Source organism: Sorex fumeus, unplaced genomic scaffold (assembly GCF_029834395.1).
Source record: "Sorex fumeus unplaced genomic scaffold, SorFum_2.1 ptg000044l, whole genome shotgun sequence".
Lineage (NCBI taxonomy): Eukaryota > Metazoa > Chordata > Mammalia > Eulipotyphla > Soricidae > Sorex > Sorex fumeus.
The window spans coordinates 64723521-64744490 of NW_026606101.1; the positions used below are offsets into that span (position 1 = coordinate 64723521).

At 45.9% G+C, this 20970-nt stretch overlaps 2 protein-coding genes across 4 annotated transcripts in view; one reads left to right on the top strand and one right to left on the bottom strand.

Moving 5' to 3' along the window:
• Positions 1 to 669: 669 nt before the first annotated feature.
• ANAPC13 (anaphase promoting complex subunit 13) lies at positions 670 to 7314 on the bottom strand. Its single transcript, XM_056121855.1, has 3 exons — positions 7219 to 7314; positions 4350 to 4471; positions 670 to 1039 (listed from the first exon to the last, which is right to left on the bottom strand). The coding sequence occupies exons 2-3, from the start codon at positions 4446 to 4448 to the stop codon at positions 914 to 916; spliced, it is 225 nt and encodes a 74-aa protein (XP_055977830.1). The 5' UTR covers positions 4449 to 4471; positions 7219 to 7314; the 3' UTR covers positions 670 to 913.
• A 580-nt stretch (positions 7315 to 7894) lies between these two features.
• CEP63 (centrosomal protein 63) overlaps positions 7895 to 20970 on the top strand; it is a 41730-nt gene continuing 28654 nt past the window's right edge. For 2 of the 3 annotated variants that reach the window (XM_056121459.1, XM_056121461.1), the window contains exons 1-3: positions 7895 to 8030; positions 15223 to 15291; positions 15702 to 15879. In XM_056121459.1, the coding sequence (XP_055977434.1) occupies positions 15248 to 15291; positions 15702 to 15879 (222 nt within the window). In that variant the 5' untranslated portion in view covers positions 7895 to 8030; positions 15223 to 15247. The remainder of the gene's footprint in view (positions 8031 to 15222; positions 15292 to 15701; positions 15880 to 20970) is intronic. The other variant, XM_056121460.1, reaches the window with a different exon arrangement.

Consider the following 20970-nt stretch of genomic DNA (forward strand, 5'->3'; position numbering starts at 1 on the left):
GGAAAATTTCTATTTTTTTTGCTCTACTTTTCCTCTCCTAAAGACCAAATGAAAAGACCCAGCAGAAAAGAATTAGAAGGGAAATTTCAATCATCTGGTATTGTATTTCCGGTTTCTCAACAAGGGAATCAAAGGCATAAAAGCCAATGTGTCTTGGCACAAAGTTATAATCTGGGCAGAGGATGAGAGCATCTGGTAGAGGCGAATATTCTGGAGACGGAGATAAATGTCTAGGTTTCGCCTGGTATAAATTCTTATACAAGCGCATGGCTGTGGACCCCATGGCATCTCAGTTACAGGTTACGGACCTTGAGGAAGTAAGAAATCCTATTACTGGATAAAGCTAATGGTGCATCTAGCCCAAGACCTTTTCCAAGTCACCTCTGTAGGAAGAACAGAGGTCACTGTCATAGTTTTCATATGTAAACGTAGTGAAGCCTGAACACGCCACAGGGAATGTGAGGAATCCCTGTGTCAGGAAGAGGTGAGTGGAATGTACAATCTGTCCACAGGCTTCACACACGTCTCCTCCTGAGGCACACGGGGGAGTGATTCTGCTCCTGTCAACTTCCTCCTTCTTTCCTATTTCCCCTCTCACATCTTCAGGCACCTGTGTCAGAGGACACAGATAAGTAGTCTGAAGTGTTAAACACCGACAATAAGACAAAATCAGAGTTAAAGGCAAACATTTAATCAACTGCTGTTCAAACACGGGCTAGTGAATGAAGAACTTGAGGTTTAAAGAGCAAACTATTCTGCATTCCTGAGAAATCTCAACCCGTCTCTCATGAGCAGTGTACCTTCTTGAGTGCTGCTCTAGCACCAGAAGATCTGAATTAGGAGACAAAACGGAAACCTTTTTGTACCCATGTATTTCTGAAAGATGACCAGTGGAGGAGGGGAAGTCCAGCTGTTAGTTGCCCAGGGGGGGAACATTCTCATGGAGGTACTGTAAAGCTAGGTCTGTCCACTTCATTTCTTGTTCTTTAACCGACTCCGTGGTGCCCCCGTTGTCCTGTTCAGGTTCGGGAAGCTCATTCTGAAAAAGGTAAAGTGGACATTCACTATGACAGCATACTCGGCTGTGACAGCCCCTGACGGCCTAGAAGCAGGCTTCGGGATGAAGAGGGGTGTGTGTGGGGGGAGGGGTGTGGGAAAAGAGGATGGGAGGGCTCAGGTGTCCACAAGTCCGAGTCCAGCAGGGGAAGGCATGAGGACTCTAACACAAGTGCAGGAGGCTGGGCAGTGGAGGGCCAGAAGAGAAGCTTCTGGAATTCCTGGGGAGCCACGCCCAGCACTCGACCACTGCTGGGTGACTTGGGCACGGTACTCAAACCCCTAGTCTTTGCTTCCTCTCTGGCAAACAGGAGCAGTAAGCAGCCCTCACGTCCCAGGACTAGTCAGGTCAGCTCCTCACACAGCACACAGCACGGGCAGGCAGCTGGCGAACAGCTCTGCAGTCTCACTCTGTGGCAGTGATGGGGATTACAATATGCACAGATCCGACTTAGACTTATTCCAAACAGTGGCTAGGAACCAGTGCTAATGACCCAGTGCTCTACATTTGGAGCCTGCTTAAGCGGAAAACCGTACTTTGTGGCCTATTTCTTAAACACAAGGAACATCATGAAACTACCTGTATGTCTACAACTACATTAGACTGGAGGGAGGTTCAGTGAGGGAAACTGAAAATGTAACTCACTGGATGCGTCTGCCCCCTTGGAACAGAGCAGGGCCACATATGACAAGACTGATCATGGGAAGCCAGAGGGTAACACTTGGGAAATCTGCAATAGCTTTGGCCTTTTTTCCCAACTTACTGAGACTAAATTCACATCATAACAAAACAATGTGTTAAGTTGGCTGCCTGCAGGGCAAGTGCCCGACCCACTATACTATCTCTCTGACCCTGGTGAAAATTTTTGAGAGTCTTTTTTATACTTCAAGACTTACCAGTACTCTGCTTTGTACCAGTTTATCAATACCAACATATTCTTTTAAGTTATTTAAATTTGTACTTTTTCAAAGGGTGAACACTATCCAGACTTAGAATTTTCTACTAGATTCTAATCTGTAGTACATGGCACAGTACATGTAGTAACGTGAATAGAACCATGGCCAATACTGTAATTCACTCACAATACCTACAGATATATCTTGCTCTATTCTAAAATATAAAATGAGGTTCAAACATACACGCTGCAAGTGTATCATTTATTATAAAGAGATTATATCTTCAAAGAGAAAGTTCAGTTCCAATAATTACTCATAGTTGATATTAGTAAGTTACTTAAACCATTGGCTTGATTTCCTCCCATTTGTGGTATGGTTTCTATCATATGACTTTGGTTTTGTCACTTCTGTCAGGGGAAGCTAGCACATAATTGCTGACGTGTCCAGAACACAGAGTATGACAGACACAATCATTATGGCTGCTGCAAAAATGGCCAGGTTCTTTGCAGTTAGATTCAGACTGGCCATGAGACCTGTCCCGGCCAACAGCAAGCCAAGCAGCCGAACATTTCGTCTCTGCTACTCCTGCAGCCCTGAGATGTCTGTGCAAAGATGCCTGGGCTGTCTGCTGGACAATGTGACTGTCGCCTAGTTATCTCCTCATCCTAGCTCAGCCTGCTGACTGACTCCTAGATATGGGAAAGTGTCCTGAATTAGCCAGCTTCGAGCAGGTCGGCGGAAAGGGGGCCATGTGCAAACAAGTCCAGCAGGCCCTGCCCAAGCTGAGGACCACTGGATGGGTTTTGAGGAAGATCAAAAGCTGAGCTCCAAAGTTACGGAGGGAGTTTTTAAGCCACCAAATTCGGGGATGGTGTTACGTAGCATCCCAAAAACCAGCCACACCATCTGTCACAAAGATCATGGATCAGTGGCAGGGTCAGGCTGCAACCTGGAGTCAGCACGAAAAGTTCCCTTGCCCTCCCACCTTACCACACACATAGTACCAAAGTCCTGCCATAAATATATCCAGAGTTTGCCAACCACCCCCTCCATGTCTTGCCCTTGCTTAGACCACTGAAATGGCCTCTGAATCCTCTGCAATTAATTTGAGTTGCGGGGAAGCGCCACAACCAGCAATGCTCAGCGCTTACTCCTGACTCCGTGCTTAGGGATCACTCCCGGAGGGGCTCGGGGAACAAACGAGGTGCTGCGGGTATCAAACCCAGACCAGCTGTGTGAAGGCAAGCGACTGCCCTGGCCCTTAGTTGTCATTCTTACGCTTTCTCATTTACCTATTCTTAATTTCAATGCAACCGTGACTCATCATTTGGAATGCACAGCTTTATTAATACTGAACATATGACCTTATTAAGTTTTTGGTTCACTCCTGGGGATGCTCAGTGGACTTAAATGGTGCCAGAGATTGAACCTGGGGCTCCAGCCTCTGAGCTATCTCCAGGACCCATTTATCTTATTCTTAAATGGGAATTTAGGTGAACTACATTATAGATTTTCTGTAAACAGCAGCAATCTACCTTAACTGTCTTTCATTAAATAAGTTTTTCTTAGGAGACTGGCATGCTTTAAAGAAAACAGTCCCTGGACACTGTTCTTCTTGTTCTTTGTTCTGCTTCTATAAATAACTTCAGGTGTTTTTTTTCTTTTTTAAAATAAATTAATTTTAGCTTTCTGGGTCATACCTGGCAATGCTCAGGGGTTATTCCTGGCTCTGCACTCAGTTATTACTCCTTGTGATGCTGGAGACCATATGGGATGCCGGGGATTGAACCTGTGTCGGCTGCATGCAAGGCAAACATCATACTTGCTGTGCTATTGCTCTGGGCCCATAAATTGGTTTTTGGATAAACATTTATAAAAGAAAACCTTATTGCGGAGGCCTAACAAACTTCTTGCAGGGCACTGTCCCAGAGAAACTATTCCAGGGTACTCAAGAATATTCTGGGAGCAAACTGGTCTAAAGGAAAGCCAGGTGTCTTCCAAATGTTTTCTAGGGAACCTACTTCCAAGAATTTTCTAACGATATCAGCAACAAGACAAAGATAAAGAAAGTTGATATACTACTGCTTTTAGTCTCTTCCCAACTGGTGCACAAACTCTTATCACCTCGTTTTCTGGCTTTGGAATGTGAACCCAACATAATGTGGCTCAGAAAATCTTGGGTTCTGGATCTGGAATGCTCCTAACTGGGCCAATCATGCCAACTCGCCGAACCATGGTTCTCCTCAAACAATAACATTGATCTAGATGTTCTTCAAAAGTTTCAAGTTAAGTTTTGCAAAGTTTTGCTTCCCTGTTCTGTCGCTGATGTGCCATTCATGCCCTACCTGTGTACCGAAGTTTGCCAGGTGATGTGCTGGGCATAAACCGTAACGTACCAGTGGTATTGCGACATCCTCATAAGGCAGCTTGTCTTCTCGCCAAGCATCGTCGATCAAATCCAAGATTCTTCCATCTCTCTGTACCTCACTGTCCATTCTCTGGCAGCTTTGGTGTCAATCTGTAAGCCAAATAGCTTATATTTTAAACCTGAAGATGGAGGAAATGGTATTATCTCGGACCGGGACTTCTAGGTGCTCAAGCCTTCTGGTGTAACATCACTCTGGGTAAGTCAACTCATCTGTCTCTGCAGGCCCTGTGACAACTTGAATATCCCCGTTCCCGTCCCCTGACCCCAAGATGACAGAAGCCTTGCTGTGTATACTGTACCCAGCAAAGTTGATAGACTAACTGGCTCGGCAGTGTCATACTGACAAGAGTCCTATGTGAGTTCAAAGTGTGTGTGTATTCCATCCCCTGGCTAGCCAATGATGACAAATGAATGAAGAAACGGGAACAAAGGAATGGGGCCACAGGCTATTTGGTAATCAATGGCCATTTTTCATTCTATCAAAGCATTAGTTGTGTAGAAATTGAGACCGGTGGGGGTACACAGAGGTGAGGTTTAAGATTAGCATAACAGTAAGCAGATATAAAGCCCCTCCCTCAGGGGAAGTTTTCTAGGAGACTAACTCAAGTACAAGATCTCATCTGGGGGTTCAGCACTCTAGATTACTAGGAGATCTGCTCCACAGCGGGATTCCATCTAAGGGCAGATTGCTTTCTCCTTTCCTTAGCTAGTAATCCACTTAAACAATCGTGTTAAATTTATTTCTTACTAATATTTCTACTCATTTTGTATGAAAACAGTTAAGAGATATATTAAGCTTAAAGGGTGGCTCTTCTGGGGACATCTCGCTATATCCCACTCTACAGTCCTCCAGGCAATGCTTCCTGACATGTCACCTGGCTCACAGTTGTGTCAATACTACTCAGCACTTTGGGTGCCATCAGCAGGTCAACCTGTACCCTCAGGGTGGGTACATCAGCAGCCTGATGATGTCTTCAGGCTTCCTGATCCCCCAAATTGCGGCTGTGCTTCTGGCTGGACCTCAGCAACTCAGGACTAAGTTTCTGAGAAATTAAATGGCTAAAAGTTAGGTAGGTGGAAGCCACACCCACAAACCACCTCTGGCTCAGCTATATAAGCTCATTTACCAGCCTCGCTTCAGAGATCCATAAATAAATCTTGAAAGAGATCAAAACCCGCAGTTAATTTTGGACCTGCGCAAGGCTAAACAGACCAGGGTAGGTCGGGGGGTGGGGGATCAGCCTGGTGCCCGAACAAGCAGAGACCCTGGAAGCCGCTTGCTCCCACAATCCAAAATTGCCACCATCCCCCCGACTCCACCATCTCAGGACGAATCTCACCAAGATATAATCTGCTGAATCTTCTGGTATGTGGGTTTTGTGACTGAAATCTCCAAGTTGGGATGGCCTACTTCCCCCCACTTCCCAGTACTCCTGGAAACACCAGTAGTCACCCCCATGAGCCAACTCCAACGCCACCATATAAGCTCTTTCACCAGCCTTTCCTTGCTTCAGAGACCCATAAATAAATCTTGAGAGAGACCAAAAGGCGCAGTTAATCTCAGACCTGTGCATTGCTGAACAGACCAGGGTACATCGGAGAGGTGCCTGCCCAAGTAGAACTTTAGGCAGCTGCTTGCTTCCGCAATCCCAAATCACCTCCACACCCCCTGCCAGACTCCATCATCTCTGGACCAACCTCACAGAGATACGATCTGCATTTGGGTATACGGGTTTTGTGACTGAAATCTCGAGATCAGGACGGGCTACCCTCTCCCCTCCTCCCAGCATTTCCAGAAGCCTCGGCAGTCAGATCCACCCCCCCAAAGCTGCCACCCAGTTAAAAAGCTACTGCAGCCTTACCATCTTGATAAAAATACTGAATGCCCTGAACAAGCACGATGACCTCTTAGTTCCTGTGCTGCAAAATATAATGCACAAAAGGAGAGAGAGAAAGAAGTGTCTGCCACAGAGGCAGGCTTTGTGTTAGAGGATGCTGGGAGGGAAACAGGCAGGAGATGGTGGTGGTGGGAAATGTACACTGGTGGAGGGAAAGGTGTTGAATCATTGTATGACTGAAACCCAATCATGAATAGCTTTGCAATGATCTATCTCATGGATAATCAATTAAAAATAATAATAAAAAAATACTACTCAGCACACCTTTGCCCAATCTGGCCTGTGTCTCCTCACCTGTCACATTTGCTAGCCTTTGTATTTAAACGCCTTTTTCTCCAGCACTAATTCCTGCTGTGTTACACATCCCAGTGGACCTCAGACTGAGGGGCCAGCATCTAACTCCAAGGCCAGGTGCTAACATACCAACCACTCTTTGGGGGCGCATGAAATACCAAAGACAGATGATGTCCCAACAAATCTTTTTTTTTTTCGATTTTAAAATTTTAAATTATTGTGCAGCTCCAGAGCCTGGAAGACTTTTTAACAGCCCCTATTCTCTCCAAACACCTAGCTGGGGTCACCAGCAGATGACCCTTCCCACGGCACGCGACACCCTTCGCCCTTCCGTGGCCGCGATTTCTCGCGCGGAGGGGGAGCGTTTCTCCACCTCTGTGCTTGGGGCTCTTCAAGCCTGCAGGATCAAAGTAGGGAGGCCTTGGCCCTCGCTTGAAAAGACCCTCGCGGGCCACCACCGTCCGCACAGGTGTCCGGCGCCCCGCCGCCGCCGCGACTTCCGGCGCGACCTAGCGTCATGCAGGGGGGAGGTCCAGGGCTTAGTGAGGACCCGGGACTCGGACCTGAGAATGCGAAGTCCGACGCTCAACGACACGCTCCTTCCCGCCCCTTAAGGACCGAGGGAGGAGCGCGGGAAACCCTTACCGGCACCCGGCCCAGCGCGGGATCCGCTTCCTCAAGGCCACGCCCGCCACACCACGTGACAGCGCCCTCCGCGCTATTGTGGCCAACACCCCTCACGCGTCACCACGCCTTCCTCCGCATGTTAATACGCCCTCCGCACGCCGCGGCCACGCCCCTGAACCACGTGACCTGACTCTCAGCGTTGTATGGTCAGTGTGTGACCACGTGACGCGCCCTTCACGCGTCACCACGCCCTCCTCAGCATGTGACCGCGCCCACCGCGCGTCGTAGCCACGCCCCGGCACATGTGACCCCACTCTCTGCATTAGTGACCCCCCCCCACTGTATAGCCACGCCCCCCACGCGTCACCACGCCCGCCTCGGCATGTGACCGCGCCCACCGCGCGTCGTAGCCACGCCCCGGCACATGTGATCCCACTCTCTGCATTAGTGAGTGACCCCCCCCCCACTGTATAGCCTCGCCCCCCACGCGTCACCACGCCCGCCTCGGCATGTCGCCACGCCCTCCCACCGTCACCGAGCCGGTTGCCAGTCGTGGCCACGCCCCCGACACCACGTGACCCCACACTTCGCGCTGTATGGACCCGCCCCCACACCACGTGACCCCGTGGTGCTGCACGGCCACGCCTCCACGGCACCACGCCCCCATCACGTGTCCCCTGTTCCGATTCGGGCGGGCCCACGGGCTGGCGCGGAGGGGTGGCCCGCGCGGACGTCCGGAGGCAAAGCCAGGGCCGGGGGGCGGAACCAACGTGCCGACGCCGGAGGCTGAACGTTAGGCTGGCGGGGACGCGCGCGCGTCCTGACGGGAGGTAACGGCGGGAAGGCGCGGGAGCGCGCCCGCCTAGTAACCGCATGTGCGCCCGCAGGCTGGCCCCGGGGCGCTCGAGTCCAGCCCGGGAGGTCTGCCCGGCTCCGTTGGTGCGGCCGGCTCTGAAGCCGAATGGGTCGGCGCTGGCCTCCCGAGCCGTCCGCCGGTCGTCGGGCCTCGCCGTCCTGCGGCCCCCGAGCCCCGCCTCCCGCCGCTCCCCGGGCGCGTCCCCGCCGGCCCGCGTCCGCTGCGGCCCCCGACGCCTCGCCCTGGCCGCCAGCGCGCAGCCCAGCGGCCGCCTCGGCGCTGCCCCGCGCTGCGTGCCGGCCGGCCGCGGGCCCAGCCCGGCGCGGGAGGGCGGGCGGCGGGCCGGGCGCGGGCCGGGCGCGGCCTCCCTGCGGCCCCCGCCTTCCCGCCCGAGCTGCCTCACCTGGTTAGCTGCGCGCCGGGGTCGGGCGAGGCGCGGTCCCGGGTCGGGCGAGGGGCGAGGGCCGCCGAGCGGAGCGGGGGAGCCGAGCTCGCGCAGTGGGCCGCACGCATCGGGGTGGAAGATGCCCGGCCTCGGGGGCGTGAGCCTTTAGGAACGCGTCGGTCGGGAAGCTGTTGGAAGACTGAAGTTGAAGGCCCCCCTCCCCCCCACCAAGGCTTTTCTTCTGTCCCTTGCATCATCAAAGACCAGGCTGATGGGCAGCACACACGTTTGCAAAGTCTTCCTTGAGCTTTTATAGCTAATGCTTTTGTTTCTTAAAAAAAGCCCCCTCCTCTGGGTAGGTTTCTGATGTTTATAAAATTCCCCACCTGTTCTCTTTGTTGGCTTTGTTTTTGGGCCACGCTTGGCTGTGCACAAGGTTTACTTGTGGCTCTGCTCGGGCATCACCCCTGTTGATCACACTCGGGGTGCTCCACAAGTGTGATCCTGTTGATCACAAGTGTGGGTGCTGGAGATGGAACCCAGGCTGGCCACGTGCAAAGCAAGCGCCCTACCCACAGCACTCTCCAGCCTCGCTCCCGTTGTCTTATGGGTGAGAGCAAATAATAAGGATGGTTATTTTACATTGGCATGATATTTACTAGTATTTACTATAGTCGAGGCTTAACAAGGTGGCTGCATTTTCATACTTGAAATGTGATCTTCCTTTGTGTTCTGAGCTCTTAAAATGCCCTTTGTATTATCAGGGATAAACAGTTATTTAAAAATGAGGCTGGCATTAACATGGATTAGAGGTTAGTAAATTTTCATAAAGCGCATTAAACTAGATTCAGGGCAGGGCCTACCTTGTCTTCTTGTCAACTTGAGTTGAGCATAATTTAAGGTCTGAGGACCACAAGGAACGCACTGCCCCCCAGGTCCCAGGTAGATTAAGATTTTAAAAGTTAATTTGTAATGCTTGCACATGATACACTGTTTCCATTAGTTCTGGAAGTGGCAACAGTGTCAGCAGTCCACTTAAACAGTAGCAAAACATTTTTACTTAAACACCACCGAAAGCCACAGGACAGGAATGAAAAGGACAGGAATGAAACAGGACCTTCTGTCTGTGCCTCTCCCCAGGAGCTTGCTCTGGTTGCATTTAATTGACAAACCTTTTATTTATTTAAATTGGGGGGTGGGGCAGTTGGGAGGCAGTGATTCTTTGAGATAGATATCCGGAACAGGCATTGCTGGCTCTGAAGAATAAATGTGTATTTATCAGTTGCTAGTTATTGCCAATGTTTCTTCAGTGGCTATGCCATTTTACATGTGAGTTCCCCCCATCCCCCATAGTCGTGTCATCAGAATATATTGTCAGACTCATTTTTGGATTATATAATACAGAAGACAGTAATGTAATGTAACTTTGCATTTCTCTTACTCTGAGCAAGGTTGACAAATCTCCTAATATTTAAGTTCATTTACGTTTCTTATCCTGTCAAGATATTTGTTCATATTTCCTGCCCTTTTTTAAAAATTAATTTTCTTCCCCTTCATTTTGTTTGTTTTGTTTGGGGCCACATCCAGCGATGCTCAGGGCTTCCTCCTGGCTCCAGCTCTGCATTCAGGAATTACCCACTTTGGGGTGGGGGGCACACCCAGCAATGCTCAGGGGTTACTCCTGGCTCTGTACTCAAGATTAACTCCTGGTGGTGCTCAGGGGACCTTATGGGATGCCAGGGATTGAACCCAGGCCAGCTACTTGCAAAGCAAACACCTTATCCACTGCATTATTGCTCTGGCTCCACAGTCCCCTTGATTTTTGGAATTCTATATGTATTTGAATAGTTGACATTTTGTGATGAACTCCCAAATTCTACTGTAAGACCTTTGTCTTTTTACTAAAAGCTCTCCCATGGGAAAAAGTACCTTTTTAATTACTGCTTCCCCGTATTTGGATTTTTAAGCCAAAGAAAGGACAGCGTTTTAAAATTAAGTTGTTGGGTTTTTTGTTTTGATTTTTTTCTTTTCTTTTTTTGACTTCTGAAGTGGTTCTCCTGAGGGATTGTGCCTGGTAGTGCTTGGGTTGTGTTGCCAGGGATGAACCTGTCAACTACATGTAAGGCAAGTGCTGTCTCCTCGGCTCTGTTCCCGATTTTCCTTGTTTCGTGTACTTGGTGAAAAGAAAGACAAAAAATCAAAACCACACCTTTCTTCCACAGGAGGGCTTAAAATAGTTTCTGTTTGTTGATGTCTTGGCCTAACTGCAGATACAACAAAGATTATATCAGCTATAGTGCTGCACAGTTTCTGTTTAACCATATTAGCATTTTATGTTGGTGCCAAAGAATATCAGGGTTTCAAACAGTGATTACTTATATTTAATATTGCAAGCAAGGACTAATTTTGTATAATTATTACATAGTACTGTAGCACTGTCCTTCCGTTGTTCATCGATTTGCTTGAGTGGGCACCAGTAATGTCTCCATTGTGTGACTTGTTACTGTTTTTGGCATACCGAATATGCCATGGGGAGCTTGCCAGGCTCTGCCGTGCAGGCTAGAAAAGAAAAAAACAAAATGACTGTGCAAGTGTTTGCTTGAGATTGGTAGGGACATTAATAGTGTTGTAGCTAAGAAACTCAGAAAAAGAGGAAACCTGTCTGCTACTTAACCTGATCCTAAGGAACTGGATCTGAGGTGATGGTATTTGGCTATGGCTCACGCAGATGTTGAAGGTATTTCTAAGCACATTCCACGTTAGTAAGATTTTTTCACATAGAATGTTTCTTACCCCCACTCCCACCGTTTTAATGTAGAGATCTCCTAATTTTACACCATTGTTCTGATATCTGAAATGCCCATTTCTCATTGTGCTGCTGCCATCTAGTGGTGATGGTGGCAATGCCATACTTCTGTTTGTATTTTTTCCCATCTTTAGACTTGGATTTCCCTATTAAACAAAAAGATGTAATAATGTATATTAATATTTGGTGTATTATAACATTATTAAACTATACAATATTTAAATAGTGCACATGGACTAAACCTGAGGAATTCTACTGAATTCTGGGACTACAATTCTAGGTTTGAATTCTAGGACTATAGTTTGTAGCTTTTTGAATTCTTGAGACTGTTTTCTCAGAGTGGAAGTGCCTGTGTCTTGGAGATAGCTTAGAGTGATAGAGCACAATACTTTGATTGTGGGAGCCCAGAGTTCAGTTCCTGGCACTGTGTGGTTCCCTGAACAAACTAGTGAGTCTGGATGTGCTGCCTCTCAAAAAAAGTAATACTCTTTTATGAGTGTTGTGAAACTGAATTAGATAATATGTGAGGCAGTTAAGATATAAGGCAATAATAAGATAATATGTAATATACTGTCTTATAAGGCAGTGATAACGTATAAGGCTGAACATTCAATGACATTTTAGCATTTATTATAAATATTGCTAATGTATTAAGTGATACCCAGAAAGTAAATTAATGTATTGCATAATAGTGAATGTATTACTAATATATATTATCATGATAATGTTTAAGAATAATTGACTTAGTGAAGTCCAGTTTTAGAAACAGGAGAGGTGACTCAAATGGCTAGGGGACTTGGGGCCTTCCCAGGTTCAGTCAGTACATGGTCCCCTGAGCACTGCTGGATGTGACCCTGAGCCCTAAATAAAGTAACTTTACAGTGGGTAATTTTTTTTTTTTGGCTTTTTTGGGTCATACCCGGCAATGCACAGGGATTACTCCTGGCTCATGCACTCAGAAATTATTCCTGGCAGTGCTCAGGAGACCATATGAGATGCTGGGAATCAAACCCTGGTCGGCCATATGCAAGACAAATGCCTTACCCACTGTGCTGTCTCTCCAGCCTCGCAGTGGTAATTTTTAATAACTGTCCTTGGTACTTAATATCCATGCAGAGTTGTGTTTTGTAACAGGACATCTACAATGGACATTTAATTTTTTTTTTAATTAGTGAAACAACATGAGGTACAGTTGTAGACTTATAAACTTTCATGCTTAGGTTTCAGTTCTACAATGATCGAGTACCCATCCCTCCACCAGTGCCCATTTTCCACCACCAATAATCCCAGTAGCCCTCCCACTCCACCCCCCATCCCCGCCCCCCCACCCCGCCTCTGTGGCAGGGCATTCAGTGGACATTTAGTTTGCTGTAAGAATGCATGGAAATCTGGGGCTGTTGTGATAGAATAGTGGGCAGGCTGCTTGTCTTGCATGCACCCAATATCGTTCCCCGAGCCTTCCAGGAGCGATCCATGAACATTGCCAGGTGTTGCCCAGAACTAAAGGAGAATCCATCAAAAAACTGGAAGAAGCAATGGAGATGATATTTTGTACCCCTTATTTTACACGTACAAAGACTGATATTCAGGGACATGGAGCTAGTCAGTTGCGGAGATTAATAGATCCTGCATCTGTATCTCCGTAGTAACTTGAGGACTACCTCTCAGTTCCCGAAGGGGAGGTCAAAATGTGGAATATGGGTTGTGTTGTGTTGTGGTTGGTAGAAAGTAGATTTTAACATTAAAATTTTTCTTTAGGTCTTCATTGTGTCTGATAGTGTGGTATAAAGGATAAGCTAAATGAAAAATCCTTTCTGTCAGATCTGCATGAAAAGTTATTTGAATATACCTGTAACTTGAGAAATATCAACATCATGCAGGGGTTGGGCTTTCCAGTTTTCTTATACTGGTTCTCTGGAACATTCTGTGCATAGCTTTGCCATTGTGTTTGTCATATTGGGGAAACAATTTTAGTTGTTCATTCTAAGTCTTGCTCAACTATCAATTCTTTGAAAGAGGACATGTCTTAAAAAATAAATAAAAGGAACAATTACAAACAATAAAAAAAAAGAAAAGGGACATGTCTTTTTATCATGATATGTTTAGTGATTGTTACAACCTGGAATTCTTTGTTGACTAAAAGGCATTCCCTTCTCAGAACAATGTATTTTCATACAAAGCATAGGGCTGTTTAAAGACACTAATTCAGGCTTGAGTCTGAGAAAAATCACTTTTCTGGAGTGAGAAGTGATTTGACATTGATTAGCTTTATGAAGATTTGTCATAAGAGGTTGAAAAACTTGGGCCAGATGGAGAGTATGGCAGATAAGGCACTTGCCTTGCACACATCTGACCTGGGTTCAATTCCCAGCTCCCCAGATTGGTCCCTTGAGCCCACCAGGAGTCAGCCCTGAACACAGTTGACTGTGGCTCAGAGAGCGAGAGAGAAAGAGAGAGAGAGGAGTGAGAGAGAAAAGAGAGAAAGAAAAAAAAGAAAAACCTCTAGCAGATATTTTTTCATTAGCACTTGTGAATTTTAGGGTGGTCTTTTGTCTGGGTTTTCTGTTTTTCACAGCGTGTCATTCCCTCTGTAGTCACAGATCACAGATCATCCTGTTATTCGTCAATTGCCTCGAGCAGGCCCCAGTAACGTCTCCTTCATCCTAGCCCTGAGATTATATTCAAGGCTCTCTAGGAGAATGAGACCATCATTGTTACTGGTATTTGGCATATTGGGTACGCCACGGGGAGTTTGCCAGACTCTGCCGTGTGGGCGGCTACATTCGGTAGTATGACAGTTTTTTCCATCTCCCCCCTTTCACTGCTAGACTCTTCTCTATAGCTTTCCAGCTATGGCCAGTGCATATAGGACTGTAGCACTGTCCTCCCGTTGTTTGCGATTTGCTTGAGCGGGCACCAGTAACGTCTCCATTGTGAGACTTTCTGTTACTGTGTTTGGCATATTGAATACGCCACGGGTAGTTTGCCAGGTTTTGTCATGCAGGCGAGATACTCTCAGTAGCTTGCCAAGCTCTCGAGAGGGGTGGAGGTATTGAACCCCGGTCGGCCGCATGCTAGGCAAATGCCCTACCTACCCGCTGCGCCATCACTCCCAGGCCAGCGCACATAGGAGATAGTTAATGGAGATGGGAATTAAGCCGTAATTGTCTACCATGTGCCGTGTTTAGCTCTACTAAACCCTGGAGCTGGAGATGAGCAAAATTGGTTTTCTGTCCTAGAAGGATGAAGACAGAAAAAGCGTGCTCCGTAAAGTAATTTCTAGTGTGCGCTGCTCCTTTGAAGAGACCTGGGATTAAGATTAAAAAGTTGCTGAGGAGAGAAGGGCCCATGTAGCCTGCGTGCCCGGGAGTGGAGTAGTATTCTAAAAGCTTTGCCTGCCTGTCATCTGAGGGATGAGTCTCTGATGAACCACAGAGTTCACATTCAGGACATTTAACACTTTACGCATCTCTTACAGCTGTGCTTTTCCTCTAATTTGTATGACTCCGTAGTTCTTCCTGTCATGTCATAAGGGGGTTTCTGCCAGTGCCTGTACCTCCTGTATTCATCCATCCTTACCTTTGAAATACAACAATGAGATTTTTGATTTCAGTCACACGGGAGAATGGCGACGGAAGTGAGACAATTACACGGTTCTGTCTTTAAGACAGCAGTGTACGTGGTCCCTCTTGAAGTGATAGTCCTTGACTGATTTTCCTGTACCCTCACAAGACTTTTCTCCGTGTGGTTTGTGCTTTCTCTCTTATGGGAGGTGAGCACACCTGGTGTGTCTCTAGGACTCCTCCCACTGGGAGGCTTTGTGATGCTGAGGGCTGAACTTTGAGCTCCAAATACCAAGCCTATGCTCCACCCCTTAGTCACCTCCCTGGTTCCTGCATCATTCACATTATTAAGTTTACTAGCTGGTATGTTTGAACCTAAAATATGAATTTTCTTTTTTTTCTTTTTTCCTAGTTGCCAAAACAAAGGAGATTTGGTGATGGAGGCTTTGTTGGAAGGAATACAAAATCGGGGACATGATGGGTAAGTTTCTCAGTAAAATTGTGAGTAGTTAGCCTGCTTACTAGGCTTCTTATTTTGTCCACCAGAGAATGTGACAGAAATTTGCCTGGATTCTTCCTGAAAGCTTCTGTCAAATATTATAAAAGGGATGTTGGTTGTAGAGATCTAATTCATCGTTCAGACTTAACAACAGTCTTGTGATCAACAGATGACTTAGGCTTTAGGTTGGCCCATGGAGGAAAACAAAGTATTATGTGGAATAAATAATCTTCTTTGCTTCTGATTATTCACATTCTCTAGGATCGTACCTATTTTAAGATTATGTTTGTTTTGTTTGTTTGTTTAAGATTATGTTTGTTTTAGTTTTTTGCGTGAAAGGTGAAAAGCCATTTGGACATGTTCTGTATCTCAAGGGTTGTTTATATTTTTAGGGGCTTTTTGACATCCTGTGAAGCAGAACTACAGGAGCTCATGAAACAAATTGACATAATGGTGGCTCATAAAAAGTCTGAATGGGAGGGACAGACACATGCGCTTGAAACTTGCTTGAACATCCGTGAACAGGAAGTTAAGACTCTGAGGGGTCAGTTAGAGATGAAGCAGAAAGAGGTAAAGCTGTTGATTGACTCCTCTTTTTGATTTTACAATGCCTTTACATCTGCTTTTTACACTAGATATATTAAGTATATGTGTAAAGCATTTCTAAAGTTTCTGTTTTGTATTAATTTTGATAGTTTCTTTTACAAGGAAAATTGTGACATAAGAACATTAATGTATCAAGAATCATGATTTTTTTTTAAAATTTGTCTTTGAGGATCATGTTATCTTGATCACATATGTCATGTACATGCCTTCTTATAAAGAGTGAAGGAAGCAGGGCCAAGCTGGTAGGAAATGATCAGCCCTTTGAATTGCACTGAGTTCAAACTTCCACAAAACAGAAATGGCTTTGTAGGCCCACAGAAGTGCTCAGGAAAGGACAGTCTTCAGGAGAATCTTGCAATGAGCCCTGCTCGTGTGACCCCAGGAAGGGGGTGTTCTGGGGCAGGCAAGAAAGGAGAAATGTAGGAACAGATTTTAGCCAGGGAAGTGGTGGGCTGAAAAGCTCACTGGTAGCTTTCTGCATGTCTACCCTTACAAAACCTGAGCAGCATGTGGGACTGGTCTGGAAGAGTCTCAGGCCATCAATTGAAGGGGATGCACAGCCGCAGCCTTGGTCAGTGAGACAACTCATCAACATTGCCTGCTCCAGGAGAAGAGAAGGGTCGTACCCTCCGCCACACTGCATCTGAGTTCAGAGGTTCTTTCAGAGTCAGAAGAGGCTGGCTCCGAGAAAAAGGAAAGGCTGGTTCTGTTGTGCTTGGCTGTCCACACATAAGGACCAAGGCGAGGGGCGCAGGATGAGGCACTGAGAGATAAGAACACAGAGGGGGAGCAGCACTGGGCTGAACTGAAGAGATGTGGCAGTGTTTGGAAGTGACACAAACTCAGCTCCAAAAGCTCTCTGTGGAATTGACAGATGTGAGCCGTAGATTACCAATCAAGCCTGCGCATAAGCCGGCCTGACCCTCATCCTTAACCTCCAGTAGAGAAGACAAGAAGTGGAGGATCCCGCCCAAAATAATGGAACAAAAACCTGAAATGGTTCCTGAGCACTTAAGAGCTATGACAATTTCAAAGTGACTGAGGAAAGCAGTAGAAGAGATGCCTAGTGAAAGGGGAAGGTATGAGGTAGAGTCTGAAAAACTGCCCTTAGAAATGATCGAAATAAAGAGCAGAGTGGTTTTTTTTTTTTTTTTTAAGTAATTGGAGGACTCAGGGTCAGGGGAATGAGATCCATTTTTTTTTTTACTGGATTTGGCATATCAAATATCAAATAGACCACGGATAGCTTGCCAGGCTCTGCCGTGTGGGTGGGATATTTAAGATACCCTGAAAAAATTAAATGAATGTAAATAAAAAGTCAAAAATCAGATGGGCTGGACACGTAATGAGGGTTACAGACAACCGCTGGACTAGAACCATTACTGACTGGATTCCACGGGACGTCAAAAGATCGCGTGGATGCCCACCTACAAGATGGTCAGACTTCTTCATTAAGACCCTGACTGATCGGTTTGAGGCTCTGCATGTTCTTAGAATGAACAGATGCCCTTGGGCTCCGCTAGCACGCGACAGGGATGAATGGAGACGTTACTAGCACCCCGCTTGAGTAAATCGATGAATAACGGGGGATCAGGTGATCAATTGGAAGATTCAAGGGCAAAGAGGCAAAAGACAACAGGTTGGGAGGCATGAGGATGGGCTGTACGAAACTGCGTTTGGAGATGAGGGTTAGGGTGTATGTCTTCATATGCCTGACCTAGTCTTGATCCCCAGCACCACAGAGTCTCCTGTGCAATGCTGGCTATAGCCCTGGAGGTTATCAGCTCATTCAATGTGACCCTGGAACCTTTGAACAGTGCTGGGATGGCACTGGTGGTCCTCAGCAGCACAGGGCCTGAATAGTACTGCATCCTCAGGTTCTAGCACCGAAGTGCCAGAAAGGTTAGTCAGGTATCTTTGGGAGTCAGCCCTGGACCTCCTGAGTATGGCCTGGGAGCTCCACACCACTACTATCCCCTCCCCCTCAAATAAATAAGCATTGAAGGACAACCAAATAAAAGAGATTTTTATATATTTATTTATTTATTTTTTAAATTTATTTATTGAATCACCGTGAGAAAAGTTACAAAGCTTTCAGGTTTAAGTCTTGGTCATACAATGATCAAACACCCATCCCTTCACTAGTGCACATTTTCCACCACCAAGAACCCCAATATACCCCCATCCCACCTCTTCTGATGCCTGTGAGGCAGATGATTTTCACCTAACTCTCTTTCTACTTTGATTACATTCATTATTTCGACAAAAGATGCACCATTATTATTTGGAATTTTCCCCCAACAATCAGACCTGCCGAAAAGGCATTGTGAAATAATTTGTTTTCTATTGCGGGTTATGAAGACCATGTGATGTTGCAGTTGCGTGAATTTGGATTTCTGATATTTTACTAATTAAGTTTGGAGGGATTTCTGCCAAAAGCATGAGATTGGTTTGTGTGCCCTGGGGCCATGGCCGTGCTGGAGAGCCGCTCGTGGGGGGCACTCTTGGCCTTGGTGGGGCAGGAAAGACGTGACAATTCCTCCCCCCATCCCATGAGGCCGCAGTTGCCCCATCACCCGTGGCTTATACCTGGCTGTCCAATAAGCTCTGACGTGGCAGCCACCGGGCTGTGGGGGGGACGGGGAGGAGGCGAGGGAAGGCGGAAGAGACAGACACCCTTTCCCTCCCCAGCGAGCCCGGCACCATAGTTCAATGCACAGTCCATTCACATTTCTGCCGAAGCTGCTGGGCTCTGAATTAGGTCCATGTGCCTCTGGGGCCATGGCCATGTTGGAGAGCCGCTCGTGGGGGACAACTCTCAGCTTTGGTGGGGCGGGAAGGATGTGCTGGTTCTGCCCCCTATCCCATGAGGCTGCAGTTACCCTAAAAGAGAATTTTTAAAACAAATAAAATAAGAGGCCAGAGAGATAGTACAGCAGGCAAGGTGATTTCCTTGTAAGCGATTGACCTGTGCCCCATATGGTCCTCTGAACACCACCAGGAGTGATCTGTGAGCACAGAGCCAATAATGAGTCCTGAGCACCACTGGCAGTGGCTCGAAAAGAAGAAGAAAATACAAAGGCTTATGGGACAATTAAAATAAAAATACAGATTATAGTAGTGCAGAGGATGAGGAAAGAAAACTGTTTGAAGAAATTGTAGCCAAAAACTTCCCCAGTCTGTGGATCAAATTGTTTACCTGGTCTCAATAAGTTTAGAGTCCCAAACAAAGTAACCCGAATTAAAAAATATTTTGTAAAAAGCAAGTTCCAAAATGAAAAAAGGACACATTTTATCATAATTAAAATGATAGTTCTTGAGATCTCTTTTTTAAATTATTAGAAAAAAATTTTTTAATCACTGTAAGATACAGTTACAAAGCTTTTCTGTTTGAGTTTCAGTCATGCAGTGATCAGACACAAGCTTCACAGACAAATATCAGCTAAAGAAGTTGATGACCCTTAATCTAGATTTTCAAGAAGCACTAGATGGTCTTTTGTAAAAGGCAAAGAAACCCATTTGGAGGTAGTAAGATAAAAAAGCTAAATAAGGTGAGGAGGAGAGGAATAATGGACTCGTACAATATACTTGAAACTCACTCACTTTGAACCTAAGAGGGGATACAGGCCCAAAACCGCAGAAGTAAACCACATGGTAATCTCAAAGCAAAGATACTTAAAAAATATAACCAAGAAAAGTGATTGGAACCTGATCACTGGAAAGCATAAAAGGTAGAAAGTATAGTATAGGAGAAGAAAAAAGCCAGCAAAGACAAACTTCATAAATCATATTTTAAAAATTACATTAAGATCAGGGAGATGGTACATGCACTTGATAAACCCAGTCCAGCATCACATGGCCTCCTGAGCATTGCCAGGTACTTAATAATATAGAGGACTGTTCACACCCTAAAGCCAAGAACTCATTTTTCTCCAGTGCACATGAGACATTCTTTCAGGACAGAGCACATGCTGGGACACAAAACATGTCCAGTAGTTCAAGCAGATGGAAATCATACCAAGGATCTTCTTATACCACAGAACTATGCAGATGGAAATAAACCATAAACCAAAATGTAACAAAAACTCAATTGGAAACTAAACACCATACATACCTGTTGCTTCTGAAGATGGAATAATGAAGAAGTAGAATTTCTGAATAGGCTGTTTATTAGCAGAGAAATTAAGGGAGTGATTGTAAGTCCCCCCATAACGGAATCCCTGATGGTTCATTAGTGAGTTTCTTTAAACCTTCAAGGAGGACCTGCTTTCTATCATCAGACTCATCCAGAAAGTCAAAGAAAAAGGAATCCTATTGAGCAGTTTCTTTTAGACCAGCATAACCCTGATGCCAAAAGCGGATAAGATATTACTTAAAATGACAAAGAGCTGTGACCTTGATGAACATAAACTGCAAAAACTGCAAAGAGATTTAACAAAATTTTAGGAAACTGAATTCAGGAATACATTAAAAAGATGGTAGACAATGATCAGTGATCGAGTGGGATTTACTCTAGAACTGTGAGGATGGTTGAATATATGCAAGTCAATGTGATAAACCACATTAATTAGGAAAGATAAAAGCCATGAGATCATATCAGTAGATGCATAGAAGCATTCAACAAGATTCAACATCTATTTATTTATTTTTTCCTTTTTTTTCCTTTTTGAGTCTCCCACCTGGCGATGCACAGGGGTTACTCCTCGCTCTGCACTCAGGAATTACTCCTGGTGGTGCTCAGGGGACCATATGGAATGCTGGGAATTGAACCCGGGTTGTCCGCCTGCAAGGCAAACGCCCTACCCATTGTGCTGTTGCTCCAGCCCCCGAACATCTATTTATGATAAAAACTCTCAACAAAGTGGGACTAAACGCTTCCAAAAAAATAAAGATTATATATTACAAATACAAAGCTAATAATATTCTCAATGCTGAAACATTGGAAGTCTTTTCTCTATGATCAGGCACAAAACAAGGATAACTGCTCTGTCCACTATAATTCAACAAAGCTTTGCAAGTCTTTGCAACAGCAATTAGGCAAGGAAAAGATAAAGG

What these genes read in the sequence shown, in the direction of transcription:
- ANAPC13 (XM_056121855.1), bottom strand. Translation starts at nt 4,448, where the DNA reads ATGGACAGTGAGGTACAGAGAGATGGAAGAATCTTGGATTTGATCGAC. An exon ending in AGGATGTCGCAATACCACTG is followed by an intron (nt 1,040 to 4,349) that starts GTACGTTACGGT and finishes TACCTTTTTCAG; the next exon opens with AATGAGCTTCCCGAACCTGA.